Genomic DNA, 19,771 nt, shown 5'->3' on the forward strand with positions numbered 1-19,771 from the left:
TGGCATGGTCAGCTGAGGATTTATTGGCATAAACGCAACCATATAAAAACATAAGTTATGAAAAACACAGTCACGATGTACCCCCCATCCCCCAAACCCATCCCCCCGTGCCCCCTTCTGCAGGAGGGCCAGCCTGGCACCTCCTCAGCGCATCCGGTAGTCAGTGGAACAAGAGAGCTCACACAGCTGACCCTTGAAGTCCAGGTCGATGGTAAAGTCCAAGTCACGCTGCAGGGCAAAGAGGGAGACAGAGCTCAGGTGGGAGACAGAGCCATCAGCCAAGGGCCAGGCAAGCGTGTTGGCAACGCCTGCCAGCCAGCACATTGCACACGCTGCACCCTGACCTACTGACAGCACTATCGGCTATATGCACCCCATGCTCCCCAGCCACAGTCTAAGTTTCTGCCACCGAGGGACCAGCACCAGCGCCGCTGGCTGGAGTGTCAGCACCGCTTCAGGCCCCCTGCAAGCATCCTAAAGCCCCTCCACCCATGGATCAAGAGGGCCAGGGTTGGGTGTTCCTAGCATCACACTGTGCTCTGGCACTTGCCACTCTAACCTGTAACAGGAGTCAGGTGATTTCAGTGCCCACAGGAAGGGTACTGAACAAGGTTATCACTGAACCCAGCAGCCACATGGGCGCTTCCTCAGGTACCTGCTGTGCTACCCAAGCTGGCACTGTTCAAATCTACCCAGAACCCGACTTTCCTGCACACCCTCCATATCACGTTTACTCTCCATCAGGCCTCACATTGTTTTTGGCATTGGGCCTCATTCCAATGGTGCCAAAGATCTCCTCGCCAGTCTTCACTGTTAGGTAGTCCTCCATGTAGAACACAGTCTGCTTCCAGTGTGTGTACGGGGACTCAGGACCTGAAAGGTGGGCACGGTCAGTTCCAGACTTTGCCTGGGTGTCGCCACGCTAAACATGCCACTGCCCCCCCCCCCCACAAGGTCACCACCAGCAAGGCTTTGAGGGCTAGTGATCCTGCATCTTGCCTGTGTTTCCTGAGTTACACTGGGATCAGACTCAGTCACTCAATGACTGACAGTGGAAGAGTTCTTCAGTGTCCAGCACTCCCCCTTGTTCTTAATAGGACTAAGTGGTAGAACCCAGAACCAGAATACCATAGGCACCCGACCACCGGGCCAGGCCCCACCCTCCCCGAGGGACTAAATTTCTTCAACTTTAGAGCTTTCTGCCCTGTTCCCGAGCAGCTCCATGGCTGTGATAAGCCTCAGGCACGCACGACACTGCTCGTCTCACAGAAACCTCACTGATGCTCTTGGCCCCCCGCCCAGCCCCACATGGCGCTCACTGGTGGAGAAGCCGGTCCTCTTGTGGCATCGGGTGAACTCGATNTTGAAGTAGGCCACCAGCGCGTGCACGTAGTCGTTCCTCTTNACTTGCAGGCAGAAGGGGGAGGTGAAGGTCAGGTCCTCCACCTTGACTGTGTAGATGTCCACCTCCTGCCAAATGGGTGAGCCCAGTCAGTGCTCAGAGCCCACCCTGAACAACAACTGCTGCCTGTTAGGCCCCTTCCCATCACAGTAAAACAGCCCCCGCCTTCTGAAACGGGGTCTCATGTATCCTGGGCTGGCCCTCAAAACATTTTCTTTCTTTTTAAAAAAACGTATTTATTTCATGTATGAGTACACTGTAGCTGTCTTCACACACACCAGAAGAGGGCATCAGATCCCATTATAGATGCTTGTGAGCCACCATGTGTTTGCTGGGAATTGAAGCCATCTCTCAGCACCAGGCATGGCCCTGAAAACTCTGATGTGTGGCCCAACTGCTCTCCCTACAGTTCTAATGGACTGGTCAGGGACTGGGACCCCTGCTGTTGCTGCCCAGTTACCTTTATGAGGCAGGCATTGGTGACCAGCTGCTTTGGGTCCACCACGTCCACCAGGGGCTCCTTGATGGCCACGTCTTTAATGCAGGACATATCAAAGCCATACACGTTCTCCCACCCTGGGTACAGACAGGGTCAGATGAGCTGTGGAATCCAGGCCCTGCCCTCGCCACCCATCCTGCCCTCACCACCCACTACAACCCCAGCTCACAGTGGATCTTGTAGTCTTTATATTGTCGGTCCTCAATGGCTGTCACATATAAGGTGGCCCGGTCTGGGAAGATGAGGCCATCGGGTGCCTGAAGGAGGAGTTGGGTAAAAGCAAGGACCTAACTGAGCGGAACCAATTGTCCAGCCCACCATCACTTTCCAGAGACCCCTTAGCCACCCAGGCCTCATCCTTTAGTCTGGTCCCTACTCAACAGCCACAGTGCATCCAGAGCCCTGGCAGTCTCAAAATTCCTAGGAGCCTGGAAACACCCCAGAAGGAAAGGCACCTCCATTTTGTACACTCTCCTCCTGATCCCTCCCCTTCCTCCCAGTACTCGCTCTCCTGGCGTAAGGACTCTGCACTGGCCTTCTTCAAGTCAGCTCCTCTGCCATTCCTTTGCTCCCTTCTCCCTGGGAAGGCCTCATCCACACACAGAAACACTTGGTGGTACCCTATTTGCTGTTCTAACTCTTTAGCCTGGGGCGCCCACTCCATCTAAGGCGTATGGCTCACCAGCCACTTGTCCCGAGCGTGCAGCACGGTGTTGAGCATGGACTCGTAGAAGAGGCAGTAGCCCATCCACTCGCTGATGATGATGTCGACCTTCTCCACGGGCAGCTCCACCTCCTCCACCTTGCCCTTGATGATGGTCACCACTGCACCCACAGGAAAGGCATACCAGTCACGGGGAGGGCTGGCCCAGATGGTTCCAGACAGCCAGAGGACTCTGGTCAAAGGGCAGGCACCCTGTCTCTCTTTTCAAACCATCTCACTATGTAGTCCTGGAACTTGCTATACAGACCAGGCTGGCCACAAACCCAGAGATCTGCCTGCCTCTGCCCCCCACCCCCCCGGCCCCTCCCCCAGTACTGGGGATAAAAGGTTAAAACACCAGGTCCATCCTAAACCACAAGGGTACAGCAACAGTTTCAGGTTCTGTCTGTGGGTCTAGGAGTAGTTCTGTCTCGAGCCCAAGTTTAACATTCTCCAGTCTGGGTTTGTTTCCTCCCATAGCAGCAGCGCTCAGATGAAATACATTTTCTATTCAGTAAGTGAAACAGTAAGTAATAATGGTGTGGACACAACTGTAAAATGAGGCCAGTAGGTTAGGATGCTTGCAACCAAGTGGGATGACCTGAATTTCACCCCCAGGGTAGAATGAGATTTATCCTCTGACCTCTACATGTGCCCCACTGCAGCCCCCCCACCCAATAAAGATAGAAAGCATTTCAATGAAACAAAATAAAACTATCATTGCCAGCCAGGCCTGTCACTCCAGCTACTTAGGAGGCTGACACTCAAGGAATGGAAGTTCAAAGCCTACTTGGGCTACAATAAGAAACCCTGTCTTGGGGCTGAAGAGCTGGGTCGGTGGTGAAGAGCACTGTCTGCTCTTCCAGAGGTCGTGAGTTCAATTCTCAGCAACCACACAATGGGTCACAACCATCTATAATGGAATCTGATGCCCTGTTCTAGTGTTTCTGAGGACAGACACAGCTCACTCACACAGACAAAACAAACAAACAAACAAACAAACAAAAAACCTGTTTCAAATACAAAGAAAGCTGTCCAACTGGCTCAGCGGGAGGGCCAAGGTTCCTAGCCTAGTGCGTAGTCCGCTAAGGCACCCACCCCTTACAAGGGTGTGCTAGCTCACAGGCCTGTTGCTTCAGTTGCAGATCATCACTTGTTGGCGCAGTACAAAAGTTCCTACTAAAGAAAGCACCATCACCCGGACCTTCCCATGCCTGCCTCTGCCCTTGAAGACTGTGGCACCAGTGCTCAGCCACTCTCAACTGTCTCTCACAGGCTTTCCTTTTTTGTAGCCTGTCCTGGCTCTAAGCCTCCCAGGGATGGGATGACACGAGGCCTCCAGGGCCTTCAGTTTAGACCTGCTCCATCTTTTATAATGCTAAGTACAGCCAGGCACACACCTTTAATCCCAGCACTTGGGAGGCACAGGCAAGAGGATCTCTGAGTTCAAGGCCAACCCAGTTACATGGTGGGTTCTAGGACAGCCAAAGCTACACAGCGAGGCCTACTCTTGAAAGGAAAATAAGAGTTTAACTGCATGGAAAACTAGTTTGTTTAATCCCAGCACTTGGGAGGCAGAGGCAGGCGGATTTCTGAGTTTGAGGCCAGCCTGGTCTACAAAGTGAGTTCCAGGACAGCCAGGGCTATACAGAGAAACCCCTTGTCTCGAAAAACCAAAACCAAAACCACCCCCCCCCCCTCCAAAAAAAAAAACCAAAAAAACAAAAAACTAGTTTGGTTTGAAATGACACCTAAGGCAGACTAAAGGCTTTCAATGTGTACACATAAGCACATGACAAAGCCTTTGGTGGACCAAGTGCACAACCTTCCTGTGGGAACTGTAGAGCGGCAGGCCTGTGGTAAGTAAGCTTCCACCTGCACACCCGGCCGTGTAGTGGATGCACGGGCAGCAGTTGTGGGGTTCTCAGGAAGGTAATGCCAGTCATGCTCAGAATGGGGGCTGCTGGGGAGAAGTCTCGACAGGCCCTGGATTTGACAACTGAGGGTTGGAAACCCTCGCAGAAGGGAAGTTCTAATCTTGAGCACAGTCACCAAAAATCCCCATGCGAAACCCTAAAGTGCAAGGCCCAACATCCCGACATCCAGACTCAGCATTGGCGAACGTGAAGGAGCCACCAGTTGTCCACTGTGGTCTCTTAACTCTTCACTGAGGTGTCTAAGAAGGGGCCTGTTCCTCCACAGACCACCCCCCCTCCTGCTCACCATGGTCTAACTTGTTGGCTTTGACAATCTTCACAGCATAATCGGAGATACTGGAACACTCAATCTAAGGCAGGAAGGAAGGAGGGTGAGACAGAGTCCAGTCCATGCCCTCTCCAGCTCCTAAGCAGCCCGCCCACTGCAGTAGGACTTACCCCAATAACCTTGCGGGCCCCCGCCTTGGCAGCAAACATGCAGAGGATGCCAGTGCCTGAGCCCACGTCCAGCACCACCTTGTCTTTGAAGAGATGTCGATTGTGAAACATGGAGTTGCGGTATGTGAGGGTGCGCACCTCATCCTTCAGCATCTCCTGGACAAGGAACCAAAGACAGGGGACCAGAGTGAGGGGACACACAAGGCATGCATGCCACCACCACATTGATGGTGAGCAAGGCTCAGAGAGCCCCTTTCCCTTCCGGGGGCTTCTTTTGCAGGAAACACCTACACTGGCCAGGTTTTATCAGTGCCATCCTTGCACGAGCCAGGGATGAGTCAGGAGGCTGAAACAGGAAGATCCTGGGTACAAGGCCAGCCCTTAGATCACCAAAATGAACCTTGGTACTGGCCTGGCAGGCTCACACAAATTAAAATGCAGTGAGCAGACAACCGAGTAGCAAGGAGGTTGTGTAGCACATTCAAGCAAGAGGTCGACTGACCCCTGACCTCACCTCTCAGATTCCAGCCACCTTGTCTTCTGACACGGTGTCTGAGACCTGGGCAGCTGGACCATTAGGTTAGGCTAATGAGCCCAGCGATCAACTTGCTTCGGCCTACTCAGAGTTGAGCTCCTACAAGCATACACCACCACGCTCGGTGTTCTGGAAGTTATCATGCATGCAGGAACATGGACGTCAGAGGACACTCTCCACCCTCCATCCAGGGATCTCTTGTATGGCAAGCACTCCTTTCTGCTTGTGTGGCAAGTACCTTTACCCATTGAGCCACTGCCAGTCCTAAGTGGGTTTTGGGGATTAAACCCTGAAACCCATGCTTGCATGGCAAGCCCTTTAATAACTAGGGTAGGTCCCTAGGTCTCCAAAAGCTCAATTATTTTATGCAAATTTTCCCCGTTTATGATGCTGGGGATGGAGGCCACTATCCAGCACGTGCTAAGCAACTACTCCGTCACTTTGCCACATCCCAGCCTCTAGTAGTAGTTGTTTTTAAAGCCCCATGGAAAAGAGATGGGGATTCCTTAGAATGTCATTTGATTTGCACTAAGTCCTGTCTCCTTTATCAAAAGCGTTGTAGTGCAGCATGAGCCATGGACGCAGCCCCACTGCCAATCACTAGAGGGTGCCAGAGACAGACAGGGCCGGACCTCATCCCTAGGTCTGTGGTACACTGGGGCAGCAAGCACTCGCACTGGCTTCTTGAGAGATGGAAGAATTCAGTCTGCCAAAGGGGCAGAAAGGGAGGGAGCAGTGCACGTGCTGAGACACTCAGACCCCTGTCCAGTCTTGTGGTCCTTCAGTCCATCCTGGCTTTAGGGTCAGTCTCTACTCACCTCGTGGATGCCGAAGTGGGCATAGGAGTCAAAGTAGTAGTCTTTGGATGTCATGTCCTCAGCGTTGGGTTTCTCACTACTTTCTGCTTGGCCACAGGAAACCTAGAAGAGGGGGAGTGGCAAAGGGTCAAAGGTGGGTTCCCCAGCATCTCCTCAACCTGCAAAAAGCCCCTCATCATACCAGGACAACCCTCCAGCCCCCTCCAGCATCTTTCTTCCCCAGGTCATGTTTCCACTTCCAGGACCCACCCAGAGCACCATCCAGGGAGCAGCCGCCTCGCCTACCATCTCTCCAGGCTCTATGGCCTGTCTCTAGCTCAGCCCACAGCTGGGGAGGGAGGGAGAGAGGGCAGAGCCAGGGCAGACACATGGAAGGGCAGGGGAGGAGGGCTGGAGATGGAGTTAAGGAAGCAGCCATGGTTCTGGGGAAGCCAGCTGGGGCCAGGAAGGGCTCTGTCCTAAGGGATTAGGGGGGCACAGCAGAGGAAACTGGTGGAAAGCGAGAGGACGATTAAACCTCTTGGGGAGTCAGATGTATAGCAAGTAAGCGTATGTGGAAGTGGGCTGGGTGGGGGTCTCACAAAAGGATATTTACTTCTTCAAGAGGCGGCTGGAGGCTCATCCCATTAGCCAAGGTGGCTACAAAATTCTAGGAGAGAGTAACAGGGAAAAAGGATTAGCTACGGGGTGATTGGGGAAGGCCTTTGGGACGGTGAGTGGTTTGTAGGTTGGCTTTGCCAGGGCAAGGAAGGGAGTGTGTGTGTAAGCAGGGACAAGCAATGAGGGAGGCTGTGATCGGGTAGAGAAGGATAGGAAGGAGGGAAGGGAAGGTCTCCTGTCCCAGCTGTTGGCTGAAGAGATGGTGGCCTGCCCCCTGTTGTCCTTCTCTGGTCCAATGACTGGCCACACAAACCTACCCCATCTAGGCCACAAGACCCAATACTTGCCAGGGCACATGGGCACTGCCCAGCTGTTGCTCCCCTTCACTACCTAATCCCCCCCACGAGATTAGGTGACATTTCCTGACACACATGCCAGGCTGAAGTGCCATGAATAAACTGGAGGGAGGGGTAGGAAGGGAAGGGTGCTGTCTCCTGTCCTAAGAGGATTCCATTAGAGAGACGTAGCACACTACCAAAGCAGCAGGCACACCACCCCCAACTCACACCCACACCCACACCAACACACAGAGGCAACCTGACCTCTTTGGTTTCCCTGCCTTTCTGAGGAGGTATCATACATGCCTTGGAAAACTGAGTCCAGACCCTTCCCCACCTCACCTGGGTTCTCACACTAGAACAGCTTTTTCTTTTCTCTGTCCACGAGTCCCAGGGCCCAGGGTCACCATAGTGACCCTGTAGGCTAACTGATCTCTATTTATGGCAGATTTCCCAGCAACTGACCTTCCCCTCCAGAGAACTTGAAGAGGTATGGGCCCCATCAGATTAAATACCATCAATGACTGCCACCCAAGGCTTCCAGAGAAACGTCAAGACCTAACCAAGCTCTCAGCTCCCCACAGCCTGGGAGGTGAGGTTCCCACTTCAATAGTACAGACGGACACCAGAAGGTTGACAAATGACTGAAGAGAGCTTGAAACCCATGTCTAGGACCTGCCTTACAAGCCTGATGGTGAGCTACTCAGAAGTCAAAAGAAAACGGCAAGTTCAAGGCCATACTCAGCTACAGGGTGAGTTCAAGGCCAGGCACATTTTTTTTTTTTTTCGAGGCAGGGTTTCCCTGGGTAGCCCTGGCTGGCCTTCAACTCAGAAATCCGCCTGCCTCTGCCTCCCAAGTGCTGGGATCAAAGGCGTTCGCCACCACTGCCCGGCTCAGGCACATTTGTTTTAATTAAACTAAGTAAAAAGTAGACTGAGGAATACCGCTTAGGATCGAACAATCAACTATAAGCAGGTAAGCAAGGCAGATGCTAGAATTTCAATCCGTTTTGGGGGGAAATTAGGCAAAGGCGAAAATGTACAAAAAGGGGTCCTTTGCCACATTCAAGTTGGTAAAAACGGAGATCTGTGGGGGTTAAGGCCCAGGGCCATCAGAACTCCTTTATCCCCCACCACTGACCTCTGACTATCCATCCACCCGAGGGCCCTCCCATGAGGGAGTGGGCTTGGGCCACGCCCCATGAAAAAAGACGCCCCTCTCACACGCCCATAATGACCACGAGGGGGTGCCCGGCGACGGATCCGGATCTCCTCGGATGAGATTCCCCACCATCTCCTTAAAGAGAGGTCACGGGGCTATGCCCATCCCCCCCTGCTGCACAAGGCTAACACTTGAGTTGAGGAAAAGGAGGCCGGGGAGTGATGTTCTCAGGCCCCACGCGGGTGCATAGAGCCCGGGCTGCATGGACATCCACAGCCGAGCCCGGGAGAGCGGGTGGCAACCCCTGGACCCCTTGAGTGCAGCCCAGGTCATCGGGCTGGGGGGCGGGGCCTTTGTCCTGCACGTGGAGCCCACGGGGCCCCTCGAGGCGGCACACCCCCCTCCCCACGCTTCACTGCGAGACCACGTGCGGTCTGGCTGGAAGCGCCCCCGGCCCGCGACCACGTGCGACAGTCCTCGGCTCGGCTGCGGGTCTCAAAGCACCGAAAGCCGAGATCTCTCCCGTCACGATCGAACAGATCCCCCGATGCGGACCAACGCGAAGCCAGGCACATCAAAAGGCCCCGTCCCCACAGTTCAGGCCGTGGGCCATCCGTCTCGCGCCGCACCCGGGCCTAAAGAGCCCAGCTACTCACCTCCATGATGCAGTTCGCGGCCTCGGCTGCCGCCATCTTCACCCGAGTCCTCCGGCCTCCGAGACCCCCCCTCTCTCTTTTCTCCCCCCCGGCTCGACCGAGGACCGCCTTTTACCAGAGGGTCCTCAGCCCAGCCCCCGATACCCCGCCATAAGTTCTCATTGGTCTGTAAAGCCGTCCATTCGAGAGCTTCATATTTCAATTGGATGACAGACACGCCTATCAAACATAAAGTGCCCGCCCCCCCTAGCGTTTAAAGGCCCGCCCCCTCCTGTCCGCTAGGAAGGGAACAACTGCCTGTCTGTCTCACCCAGCACGTGTGACGATTGGGTAAAATGCACCAGCTCTTCCCGCCCCTTTCTGGCCAGCTCCGCCCTGGAGCTTCCCGGCGGGCTCCGCGCTAAGCGGACGTCTAGAAACTGACATGTCCATCATTAAGATAGTTCCCTCCTCCCTCGTTGATATTGGCTGAGCCAAAGGTGACGTTCGCGGCTCTAACGCCACCCTGTTTAAGCGACAGGCCTAGAAGAAGAGGGGCTATTGGCCCATAAGGAAGCAGGCAGAGCTTTGGGCAGCAGCAACTGGCTCTTAGGAATGTCAGTCATCATCATTCTGTGGATTTCCCCCCCCCCCCATACACACCCTCTACCCCCGGTCTTGGATGTTTTCTGGAGGAACTGGGACGCGTGGGCGCGTTAAGTTATAGGGAAACCCCCAATTCCTGAGACACGGATGAGGGCACATTCTAGTCTGTGGTTCCGAAACCAGCCATGATTCGCTGTGAGCTTCCCACCCCTGTGCTGGAAGGCGCCAAGTTCTGAAGACCTGTGGCCTCCTCGTGGCCTCCAGGTCCTCTGCGGGAAACACCCAGCGTCCTTTGTCTGACCAACTCCTACACGTCAATCACCTGCAATTCGGTCGCCGCCTCCTCCAGGAAATTTCCCTGGATCTGCAGAAAGTTACTCCTTCCCTGAGGATGGATGTCAGTTGCTGGGTTCGTGCACCTTCCCTTTGGCTTCTGTCCCACTAGTCTATGGTCCAAACATAAGATCCTTTAAACTCCCGTATGAGCCCCTCCAGTGCGAGCTTCCGCATAAGGTACGCGTGCACATCTGACCTGTTTCCTTCCAACGCCTAACACTTACTTTGTATAGTGTGAGCATGCATTCGTGTGTGCCTTGCACGTATGGAAGTCACAAAGCAATGAACAGGAGTCCTTTCTCCCACGATGTGTGTGTAGAAAATTGAACACAAGTCGTCAGGCTTAGCGGCAAGCACCTTTACCCTCTGCTGCAGACCAACGCTTAAGATCTGATAGATCTTTTGTTTGACTGATTCTCACTGTGCCTTGGGCCTGGAACTCGCCGTGGAGATCAACCTGTTTTTGTCTCCCAAGTGCTGAGATTTAAGGCCTATGAAAATCTTGCCCAGCCAATATGCCCCCTCCCCACCACCACCACCTTTTTTCCCGTTTTTCCTCGATAGTGTTTCTCTGTGTATCCTTGGCTGTCCTCTTACTCATAGATCCTCCTGCTTCTGCCTTCCCAAAAGGCATGCTTCCCACGCCCAATTCAGTATGATTTTTTTTTCCCCTAAGATTTATTTTATGTGAGTACAGCTGTCTTCAGACACAGCAGAAGTGAGCATTGGATCCCTTTATTATAGATGCTTGTGAGCCACCATATCGTTGCTGGGAATTGAACACAGGACCTCTGGAAGCGCAGTCAGTGCTCTTAATGGCTAAGCCATCTCTCCAGCTTTTTTGTTTTGAGACAAAGTTTCTTTGTGTAACCTAGGCTGTCCTGGAATTCACTCTGTAGACAGGGCTGGCCCAGAAGTCAAAAGATCTAGCCTGTCTGTGCCTCTCTCAGATGACCTGATTGACTCCGGCCAGTCCTACTACTTTGTCCCCCTATCTCGATAGCTCCAGGGCCTTTTCTGCTCTGTCTCAATTTCCCCCACCCCTCCCCACCTTCTGCCCTGGTGCTTCTGTCATTCTCTACAACTTACCAGCCCCTCTGCCCATGACCTTATGAGGCCTTCTGGCACCTCCAGGACGATGTCTTAATCCTTCAACCACCTTCACTCACTTCAGCCTCACTGACTGCATCCCAGTTTCCTGGGGCTGCTGCCACCTTACATGGTGCTCCTCGTCTTTGGGGAACCAAACTTGCTTTTCATTTAGGACAAGAGATTTTATCTATAGAAGTGAATGAGACACATTCTGACTTTGAGCCAGCCATCCTTGACAGATTTAAATAAACTTAGCACAGGGAATCTCTGCAGTCCATTCGATTTGCTACAAATATAGATTCCTAGGAGGAAACTGAGGCTCAGACAGGGAAAGGGGATTGGTCAGGTCTAAACACTTAAGACGCTGAGCTGTATCTCACTGTAGAAAGGCAAACAAAACAACTTTATTTTTTTAAATGTAATTAATTTGGATTTTGTCTGTAAGCAGTATGTATAGAGGCCAGAGGCTGAAGTCCAAATGCCTTCCTAAATTTCCTTGAGACTGTCTGCATAGACCAGACAGGTCTGGAACTCAGAAGTCCGCATACTTCTGCTTCTCAAGTGCTAGGATTAAAGGCATGCACTGCCTTGCCAGGAACCACTTTTATTTATTTCTTTATTTAAAGAAAAGGTCTCTCAGTGACACTGGAGCCTGAACAGCAAGCCGCAGAGGTCCTGCCTCTGCTTCCCAAGTGCTGGGAGTAAAGGCGTGTGCCACCACTGCCCGGCTCAATGGTTCTTAACTTGTGGCTCTTAACCGAACTTTGGTGGTCAAAAGACCCTCTTACGGGGTCATTTAAGGCCATCAGAAAACAGATTATTTACATTATCATTCATTGTAGTAGCAAAGTTACAGTTAGGAAGTAGTAACAAAATTCTTTTATGGTTGGGAGGGGGCAGCACAACATGAGGAACTGTGTTAAAGGGTCATACGTAGCGTAGCGTTAGGAAGGTTGAGAACCACTGCCCTAGCTGGGAGAAATGCCACTCATAACAACAGTTCAAAAAGAAAAAATAAACAGTGCAGCTGGATCCTGCCACAAGCCAATTGTGTACCTGTTTATTCCATGCTGGAACACGGGACGAGGGGAAGGCTTGAGATTCAGGAGACTTACAAGGCTAGCAATCTCAGAGGCACAGAAGGTTCCCAACTTGTTCCCCAGAGCCACAGAAACAGTTATGCATGGGCTGAGAGGGCTCAATGTAAGCACCAGTTCCCAGCCCCAGGAGACTTGAGTGTCTCTGGCCTCTTGCGCACCTGCACTCATACCTGCCCCACCCCGCACATGTAACTTTAAATTGAAATCTTTTTGAAGAAATCAGTAACCTAGGCGGGAAAAAATGCTCGGCGGTTAAGAGCACTGACTGGTCTGCCAGAGGTCCTGAGTTCAAATCCCAGCAACCGTTACATGGTAGCTCACAACCATCTGTGATGAGACCAGACACACTCTTCTGGTGTGTCTGAAGAAAGCAACATTGTACTCATATACATAAAATAAATAAATAAATCAGTAAGCCAAAGCTGGAGAGGTGACTCAGCAGTTAACAGGGCTTTTTCTTGCTGAGAACCACTCTCTTCTCAGAGCAGATACCTGGCAGCTAACTCCCTATAATCCCAGTGCTACAGGATATAATGCCGTCTTCTGGCACCCTCCTTACATGTGTGCACAGACATAAAGACACATACATAAACAAAAAATAAATTTTTAAAATAAAAGGGCTTAGGGCTGGAGAGATAGATGGCTCTTCCGGTGTGTCTAACTAAAGACAGGCACAGTGTACTCATACCTAAATAAATCTTTTAAAAAGGTAAAAATAAAAGTGCTTGAACACACGAAGTGCACACATGTAGCACACACACACATACATGCAGGCACAAACTTACATGTAAAGTTTAATATTTTTTGCTTTTGTTTTTTGAGATGTTCTCACTGTCTAGCCCTTGTAGTCCTGGAACTATGTGACAGTCTGTAACTATGTAACCAGGCTGGCTCTAGATTCAGAGTTCCGCTTGGTTTTGCCTCCTGAGTACTGAGAAAGGACTAAAGGAGTGGCCTCCACACCCGGTACAAACCCCAACACTCCAGAATCAAGAGTTGCTGGGTAGTCAGGCTACAGAGATGTTCTGTTTTAAAAACAACAAAAGAGGTGGATTGTGATAAAAAAGACCCCAACCGTGGCGTCTCACCTTCGTGCATTCACCCCAGTGCACATGTACACACACACTCAAACACTTTAGGGCTCTAGTTAAAGAACAAAGTTTTTAATACAGACACATTTCTAAACAGTCTTTTTGGCAAAAAAACAACAACAACAAACAAACAAACAAAAATACAAAAAAACCAACAAGGTAGGGCAACCACCACCCTACAGCCCTGATGTGTGTGTCGCCATATTTCAGTCACCTATGCTGGGTCAGAGGAAACGTTCAGTCCAAGGGCAGGTTCAGGTCCACAGGTGAGGAGGCCAGGATGCCTGCCTGCAGAGGACAGAGAGCCCCAGGCTGGTAAGAGGGAAAGACCCCTTGAGTGCGACACTCAAGTGATTCCATGGCTGTTCTGTGCTGGCCCCAGTCCCTGCTCTAAGGATGGAGGCTAAGCAGCACCGATTCCCTGCCAGTCTGTCTCCCAGGCTCTCCTGTCATCTATGTTAATAGAAGCAGGGCCGCTGAGCTCTACCTACCTGTCCCTCCTTTCTTGCCATCTGAACTCCATCACTCCTCGCCTCCCCATTCCAAGGAATGCAGAAGGAGCCCAACTGATGCTCACAACAGTACCTCTGACCTGGTACCCACACTCGGTCTCGGGAGAACCTGCTCTCTCATCAGAGTCCTTTCTGCAGGGACTGACACCCATCTCCAGGCCTTTCCTGGTCTAAGAGGATGGGTCTGTTCACAGACGACCAATATCTCAGAACCCCTATCTCAGGGTGATCAAGGACCCTTCTGAGCCCGGCTGTGTCTCTAAAACACAGGTGTTTTTCTTTTTTTCTCTCCTGAAGTGCTGGACTCTACCACTGAACTATCTCCTAACCTCCTTTTGTTTGTGTTTTGCCTAAGCTGACCGTGAAACCTCTGGAGCCAAGGATGTCTTTAAATCTAGATGGTCTTGCCTCAGCCTCTCTGGTACTTGAGATGACAGACTTGAACCACCAGAGACAATCGTCTCTCCCCCACCCCCACCCACCCCCGTTACACCACCACCACCACCACCCCACCTGCTGTGCGTCAGTCACCTCCAGGATCTTACTGTGTAACCCTGACTAGTCTTGGAACCCCCTGTGTAAGCTAGGCTGGCCTTGACCTTATAGAGATCTGCCTACCTCTGTCTCCCAAGTGTTGGGAATTAAAGGCGTGTGTGCGCCACCACGCCCAGCAACAGATTGATTTCCACTGCATGTGTATAAGATAACGGTCAACGGCCAGTGGCCAGGGAAGCCCGCACAGGGTTGATGTGTGGGTATGTGGGAAGAGCCATGGGGCACAAACTACTGGAGACTCGAGCCACCAGATAAGCAGCCTGTGCATCCCTGAATCCCATTCTCCACTCCACAACCACCCTAGATGAGGAGGATGGGACTGCGGAGCTGTGAGCTATTCTCACAATTGTTGGTTCAAGCCAGATAGGCAACAGACCGACCTCCTTAGCATAGTGTCTGGCATACAGCAGGTGCTCAATAAACACAAGATGGATTGAATGTAAGAGCTGGGCGTTCTGGAAGAAAACCTGTCAACTGTCAAGATGTCAGTAGGGTTAAACGGAGATCTGGCAGGGTGTGCGTGACTTACCCAGCCCCCATGGGCCTGGATCCAAGGCATGAAGCTGTGTACATGCTCGACACTGAGGTTGGCCAGGGTACCCCCAAGCCCAGCCACACGCCGGCTCAATTCCATGGCTAGTGCCAGGCGTGCCAGAGGATCTGGGGATGGCGGTGGGGGCCCCGGGCACGGCAGAGACGGGCTGGAGCAATTTGGGGAAGAGCTGCTTTCCCGGCTAGAGAAAAGTTCCACAAGGCGTGCGAAAGAGCCTGCTGACAGGCGGGCCAGTTTACGATGCAGAGCCGGGTCAGATGCCAGCTGAGGGGCAGAGGAACAGGGTAAGCTACCACCAAGCCTGTGTGACCAGCCTGGGGGGCAGGCCTTTCCAGCACCAAGTCCCTCCCAGCCAAGCTGCCTCTATGGCCTTCACCAGTAGACTCCCAGGAAGGGGGTCCTAGAATCAGAGCCAAGTACAGTTCTGAGTTCTAAGCAGTGGATTCTCCATTAGTCCTTAAACCCAAGCTGGGCGTGGTAGCACATGCTTTTAATCCCAGCACGTGGGAGGCAGAAGCAGACATACCTCAGTGCTCAGTAAGTTCAAGCCTGGTCTACAGAGTGAGTTCCAGCACAGCCAGGGCTACACAGAGAAACCCTGCCTTGAGGGGGCCAGGGGGACGAGTACCTGTTAACTGCTGTTACAGTACTGTTCAGTTTAAGCCCAATTGCAGGAAACTCTGAGGCTATGCCCTCTCAGGCTGGAATTTCCTCCATACTCTAAACTGTGTCCTTAGGGTGGTCAATCAGGTTCTTTTTAGAGACAGGATTTAACTCTGTAGCCCTGGCTGGCCCTGACTTCGCAGAGCTCTGCCTGCCTCTGCCTCCCTGTTGCTGGGACTAAAGGTGTGTGCTCTCACATTCCACCTTGTTTTGTTGAAACAAGGTCTCCCAGTGTGGCCTTAGTGGCCCTGGAACTCTTCTGTGGCCAGGATGACTTTGAACTGGCTCCGGCCTCATACCCGAGAGTGCAGGGAGGAGGGCTGAGCCTGCTCTACTCCAGTCCCCTTTTACACTCCTGCCAGGCCCTTCTCTCACCTGGCTCTTGGTTCTGGCCTCTTCTTTTGTTTGCTGTCCTTTGTTTTTCAGTATTTAACTTGGGGGAGAGGGTGACGGAGACAACGTTAAGGTAAGGACCCCAGCCTGCTGGGCAAGGGCTCTGTCACCAAGCCAATTCCTAGTGAAGCCTCTGGTGGCTTCTGTTGCCTAGGTCCCACTGCTTGTTGATGGCCCATGAAGGACACTGGTGTAAAGTCCTGCTGCGGTGAGGCGTCAAGGCTCCTGTAAAGATGCTCTGATGTTTACTGGAGCCCTGGAACCACACCCAGCATCAAAACAAAGCAGCGCCAGCGTCTGCCCCCTGTTCCACAACTGTCCTCTCCATAGCGTGGAGTAGAGGCTGGTCACCTTTTGGTTGATGACTTCCGCCTCCTCCTCCAGCAAGGCTACCAGCCGCCTTAGCAGGGCTTCCTTCTCCGTGGGTGGGGGTCCCTGGAACTCTGGGGGGTGGGGGGGCAGAAGAGAATTGGACTGGGAAGGGCCCTGGCTTTGCTCCTACCATCACCCCTCACCAGGGCTCCTCTGCTGCTTACCTGAGCTGGGCGGGGACTTCAGTTGCTCCTGCACCAACTGTTCCAGCCGCTGGGCAACCAGGGCATAGAAATCTGAAGAGGCTGGGCCTGAGCAGAAAGAATCAGTGACGCTTTCTGTTTACAGAACAGGGTATTTATGGAGTCTCTCCTAACCATCTTGCCAGACAGCAACAACTTCCACTTCACAAAAGGAAACACCTAGGCCCTGAGACTTTGGTAAAGAAAAGATGTTAAATGAACATCCTCAGCCTTTCTACTGTGTTGCACCCTCAAATCCAACTGAGAATATTCACGCTGAGCTCTGGAGACCATTGCATCCAGTCAGGACAGACACGCAGCGTTCCTATCATCACCCCCTAGCCCTTGTGCAGTTCACACGCAACTGACCATAGAGCTCGTTTTAAGTAAGCCATCTAATCAGGCGCACCTCTGTAGAGTTATTTTCAAGTTTTATGTGTGTGTTCTGCCTGCATATGTGTCTTTGAACCACTTGGGTGCCCAGTGCCTGTGAAGGCCAGAAAAACAGCATCAGAAGTTGAAGGACATAACAGCTAAGAGAACTGGCTGTTCTTCCAGCAGGCTAGGGTTCAATTGGGTGGTTTTCCTGCACAAATGTCGTGTGCCAAGTGCATGCCTGATGATGCCCTCAGAGGCCATAAAGAGGTCCCTTTCCCTAATCCCTGTGTGCTTTTCATGCTCTATTTATGTGCCGTTGGGAACTGAATACAAGGCTTCATGCATGCTAGGCAAGCACTTGACTGACTCAACTTTTTGTAGTCTAGGTTGGCCTTAAACTCACAGCAGTCCTCCTGCCTCAGCCTCTCTCAAGTGTTGACTGCAACAATGTGCTACCTCACTTGGGTTTGTTGATCACCAATCAAGTCCAAAGATCCCTTCCTCCAGCCTCTTTCTGTTACTTAAAAAGAAGGAGGAAGATGCTCCCAGTCAGACTACCAACTGACCAGTTGACAACCATACCTCCAGTCTCCTGTGCTGGGGGGACTGGAGTTACAAGAAGGCTTCCCTAAGAGCCAGAGAAGCACCCAAAAAGGAAAAAGATAAATCACCAGAGGACGGTGCCAAAGCACCTCTCCCAGGTCAACCACGGAATTGCTCTGTAGAAGTCTAAGCTGGGGCTCCACTTTATTGTGCATGCCTGTGATTTCAGTATGAGGTAGGCTGAGGCAGAAGGGCTCCGACAAATGTGATTATGTCTCAACGATCCTTTTACTGTAGTCCCTAAGCAGTGCACCCCAAAATCCATCAAAGTGCTAGCCAGCCCTTCCTTCCAGCCCTAGCCTAGGAACCAAGCAGGAGCTGTCAAAATGGTGGTACCACGACATCCCCTCAGCATACAGCCTTGGTGAAACACGACTGCAGGGGGGGTCCACAGTGGTAGCAGCATCTCCATCCTCCCTGAGCAGCAGCACAGAGATGGCACCTCAGCCAAAATGGCCTACAACCAAGGAGGACTGACTTCTCATCCTAACCCATGGGCCGGCCCACTGCAGGGGAAAGGCAATGGCAAAAACCGCCAGGCCCCGAGCTTCCCAAGCTGGACATCTCTGCCCTGAGAAGCCACCCTCTAAGAAGTCCCAGATAAGCCCTATCCTTTGTCCAATTCCCTGCTGTCTGATCCCAGGAGCAGAGGGCAGCCAGCCATGGTGTCCTCACTCCACTCTGGACCCTCCAACAAATCTCTTTAATGAGATTTTTCTGCCTGGTGTGACTCTCTCATCGGAAGAAGCCAGGAAGCAAAGAAGTGGAGCGGGTCTGAGGCTCCACTCCCTTGGGAGCCACAATGCCTCTGCTGAGACTTCCTCTCAAAGCTGTATGGGTCCTGGGGCCCCCATGTCTCAGGATACCCCTCCATTGGGACACATCCCACCTCAGCACTGTGTGGTTCTTGGGCCCCCGGTCTCAGGCATCCCTTGCACTGGGACACCTTCTCCCTTCAGAGCTGGATGCTCCCCGGGCTTTGGAGTCCCAGGGTACCTCCTATCCAAGCAGAAACACTTACACCTACCCCCTAGAAAGAGATGTAACAAAGACTTGAAATGGTTATGGCTTGTGCTGAAGCTGAGCAGTGTTGACTTTATAATGGGTCCTGTCTGGATTTTTTGGAACCAAAGCTCCTAGCCCTGAAAGTTTCACAAGTGACCTGAATAAATCTCTTACCAGGCTCGGAACCATAGCAGGGGCGGAGGGGAAGGAAGTGGGGCCTAGAGGACTCCGTGGGAGGAGCTCCTCTCCCCAGGGGACAAGGGAGGCATCTTCGGAGGCGGCTCAGGAAATCTGTTGTCTCCTCTTGGGCAGGACTCCTAGGGACAAGAACCTCGGAGTTATCCCGAAGAGGTCTGAGCAAGCGATCCCTTCATCCTTTCATGGAAGATCACTCTTGAAACTCAGCCCAGGAACATGGAGTTAGGTCTGATGGGAGTAGATAGGTTTGGACCACAAGACTCAGGAAGATCTTCCCATTAAAGGCTGACGCTGGGGGAGTGGAACTCACCTGGGTGGAGTTGGGACAGGGGACCCAGCGACTTCACCGCGCTTAAGGAAGGCCGTCAGAACCTTCAGTGTGTCCTCTCGGAGACCCAACTCTTCAGAGCCGGCCATGGGGGTACCTGAGGCAGAAGACAGAGGATGCAACCAAGTGCAGGGATAACTCAAACTTCTGAAATCACTGAATGAAGAGGGAGCCTAACTCCAAGGAAAAGGTGGTTTTTAAGGGCCAGTGGGGCAGTTGATTCAGTTGAGGAGAAACGGTCTGAATTACTGGGTCTAAGAAAGGAGGTAAATGAGTGCTTGGACTCTTACAGGAAGGAGCTGGAAGGGGGTTTGGAGTTCTCTCTCAGCCATCAGTGCTGAAGAAGCCTCGAAGACCATAGAGAATAGGGAACTACTAATCCTAGTATGCTTTGCGGCAAATGCTGGTCCGGTTTCCCCACTTTTCACCGAGCATTCTGCTGGGAGATGTAGTTCCAATTTACCTCTGACGTGCACCGGGAGACCCCGGGTGCTTGGAAGCCACAGCTTGGCAGGACTGGCTGTGGCCTCTCCTTCAACCCTGTCCCCTCCCTGGCACCCAGCTCACCTGGCTCGGGGTTGTGTCCCCGTCGCACTGGCGTACACGCTTTCGCTCAATTTCTACAAACTTTACTTCGGAAGTTCAACTTTCCCGCGCCTGCGCACTGGGCCGACACGGCAACCGCCCCAACGTCGAAGGGGTGGAGCCTTGTTTTGCGGTCATTTGCATATGGCGTT

At 52.5% G+C, this 19,771-nt stretch overlaps 2 protein-coding genes across 5 annotated transcripts; both read right to left on the reverse strand.

The window, feature by feature from the left end:
- Nucleotides 1-9,226, reverse strand: Prmt1 (protein arginine methyltransferase 1). 3 transcript variants are annotated; one of them, XM_021166720.1, is made up of 11 exons: nt 9,089-9,226; nt 6,928-6,981; nt 6,333-6,434; nt 4,980-5,135; nt 4,828-4,891; nt 2,584-2,726; nt 2,071-2,158; nt 1,863-1,978; nt 1,320-1,470; nt 752-873; nt 1-228 (listed from the first exon to the last, which is right to left on the reverse strand). In XM_021166720.1, the coding sequence occupies exons 1-11, from the start codon at nt 9,122-9,124 to the stop codon at nt 145-147; spliced, it is 1,116 nt and encodes a 371-aa protein (XP_021022379.1). In that variant the 5' UTR covers nt 9,125-9,226; the 3' UTR covers nt 1-144. The 3 variants fall into 3 exon arrangements, with proteins under 3 accessions (XP_021022379.1, XP_021022380.1, XP_021022381.1); XM_021166721.1 differs by lacking the exon at nt 6,928-6,981; XM_021166722.2 differs by lacking the exons at nt 6,928-6,981; nt 9,089-9,226 and adding an exon at nt 6,618-6,717.
- A 4,117-nt stretch (nt 9,227-13,343) lies between these two features.
- Bcl2l12 (BCL2 like 12) lies at nt 13,344-19,717 on the reverse strand. 2 transcript variants are annotated; one of them, XM_029479902.1, is made up of 8 exons: nt 19,602-19,710; nt 19,325-19,473; nt 19,017-19,131; nt 18,683-18,825; nt 16,505-16,591; nt 16,320-16,411; nt 14,889-15,176; nt 13,349-13,580 (listed from the first exon to the last, which is right to left on the reverse strand). In XM_029479902.1, the coding sequence occupies exons 3-8, from the start codon at nt 19,121-19,123 to the stop codon at nt 13,530-13,532; spliced, it is 768 nt and encodes a 255-aa protein (XP_029335762.1). In that variant the 5' UTR covers nt 19,124-19,131; nt 19,325-19,473; nt 19,602-19,710; the 3' UTR covers nt 13,349-13,529. The 2 variants fall into 2 exon arrangements, with proteins under 2 accessions (XP_021023155.1, XP_029335762.1); XM_021167496.1 differs by lacking the exon at nt 19,325-19,473 and having other exon boundaries at nt 13,344-13,580; nt 19,602-19,717.
- Nucleotides 19,718-19,771: the final 54 nt, after the last annotated feature.

The sequence above is a fragment of the Mus caroli genome, chromosome 7, assembly GCF_900094665.2.
Source record: "Mus caroli chromosome 7, CAROLI_EIJ_v1.1, whole genome shotgun sequence".
Taxonomy (NCBI): Eukaryota; Metazoa; Chordata; class Mammalia; order Rodentia; family Muridae; genus Mus; species Mus caroli.

Bases quoted from the DNA above. Each gene is read 5' to 3' on its own strand.
- Bcl2l12 (XM_021167496.1), bottom strand. From the start codon at position 19,123: ATGGCCGGCTCTGAAGAGTTGGGTCTCCGAGAGGACACACTGAAGGTT. The intron at 18,826-19,016 runs GTGAGTTCCACT...TCTTGTCCCTAG, and splicing joins CCTGTCCCAACTCCACCCAG to GAGTCCTGCCCAAGAGGAGA. The intron at 15,177-16,319 runs GTGACCAGCCTC...TCTGCCCCTCAG, and splicing joins CGGAAGTCATCAACCAAAAG to CTGGCATCTGACCCGGCTCT.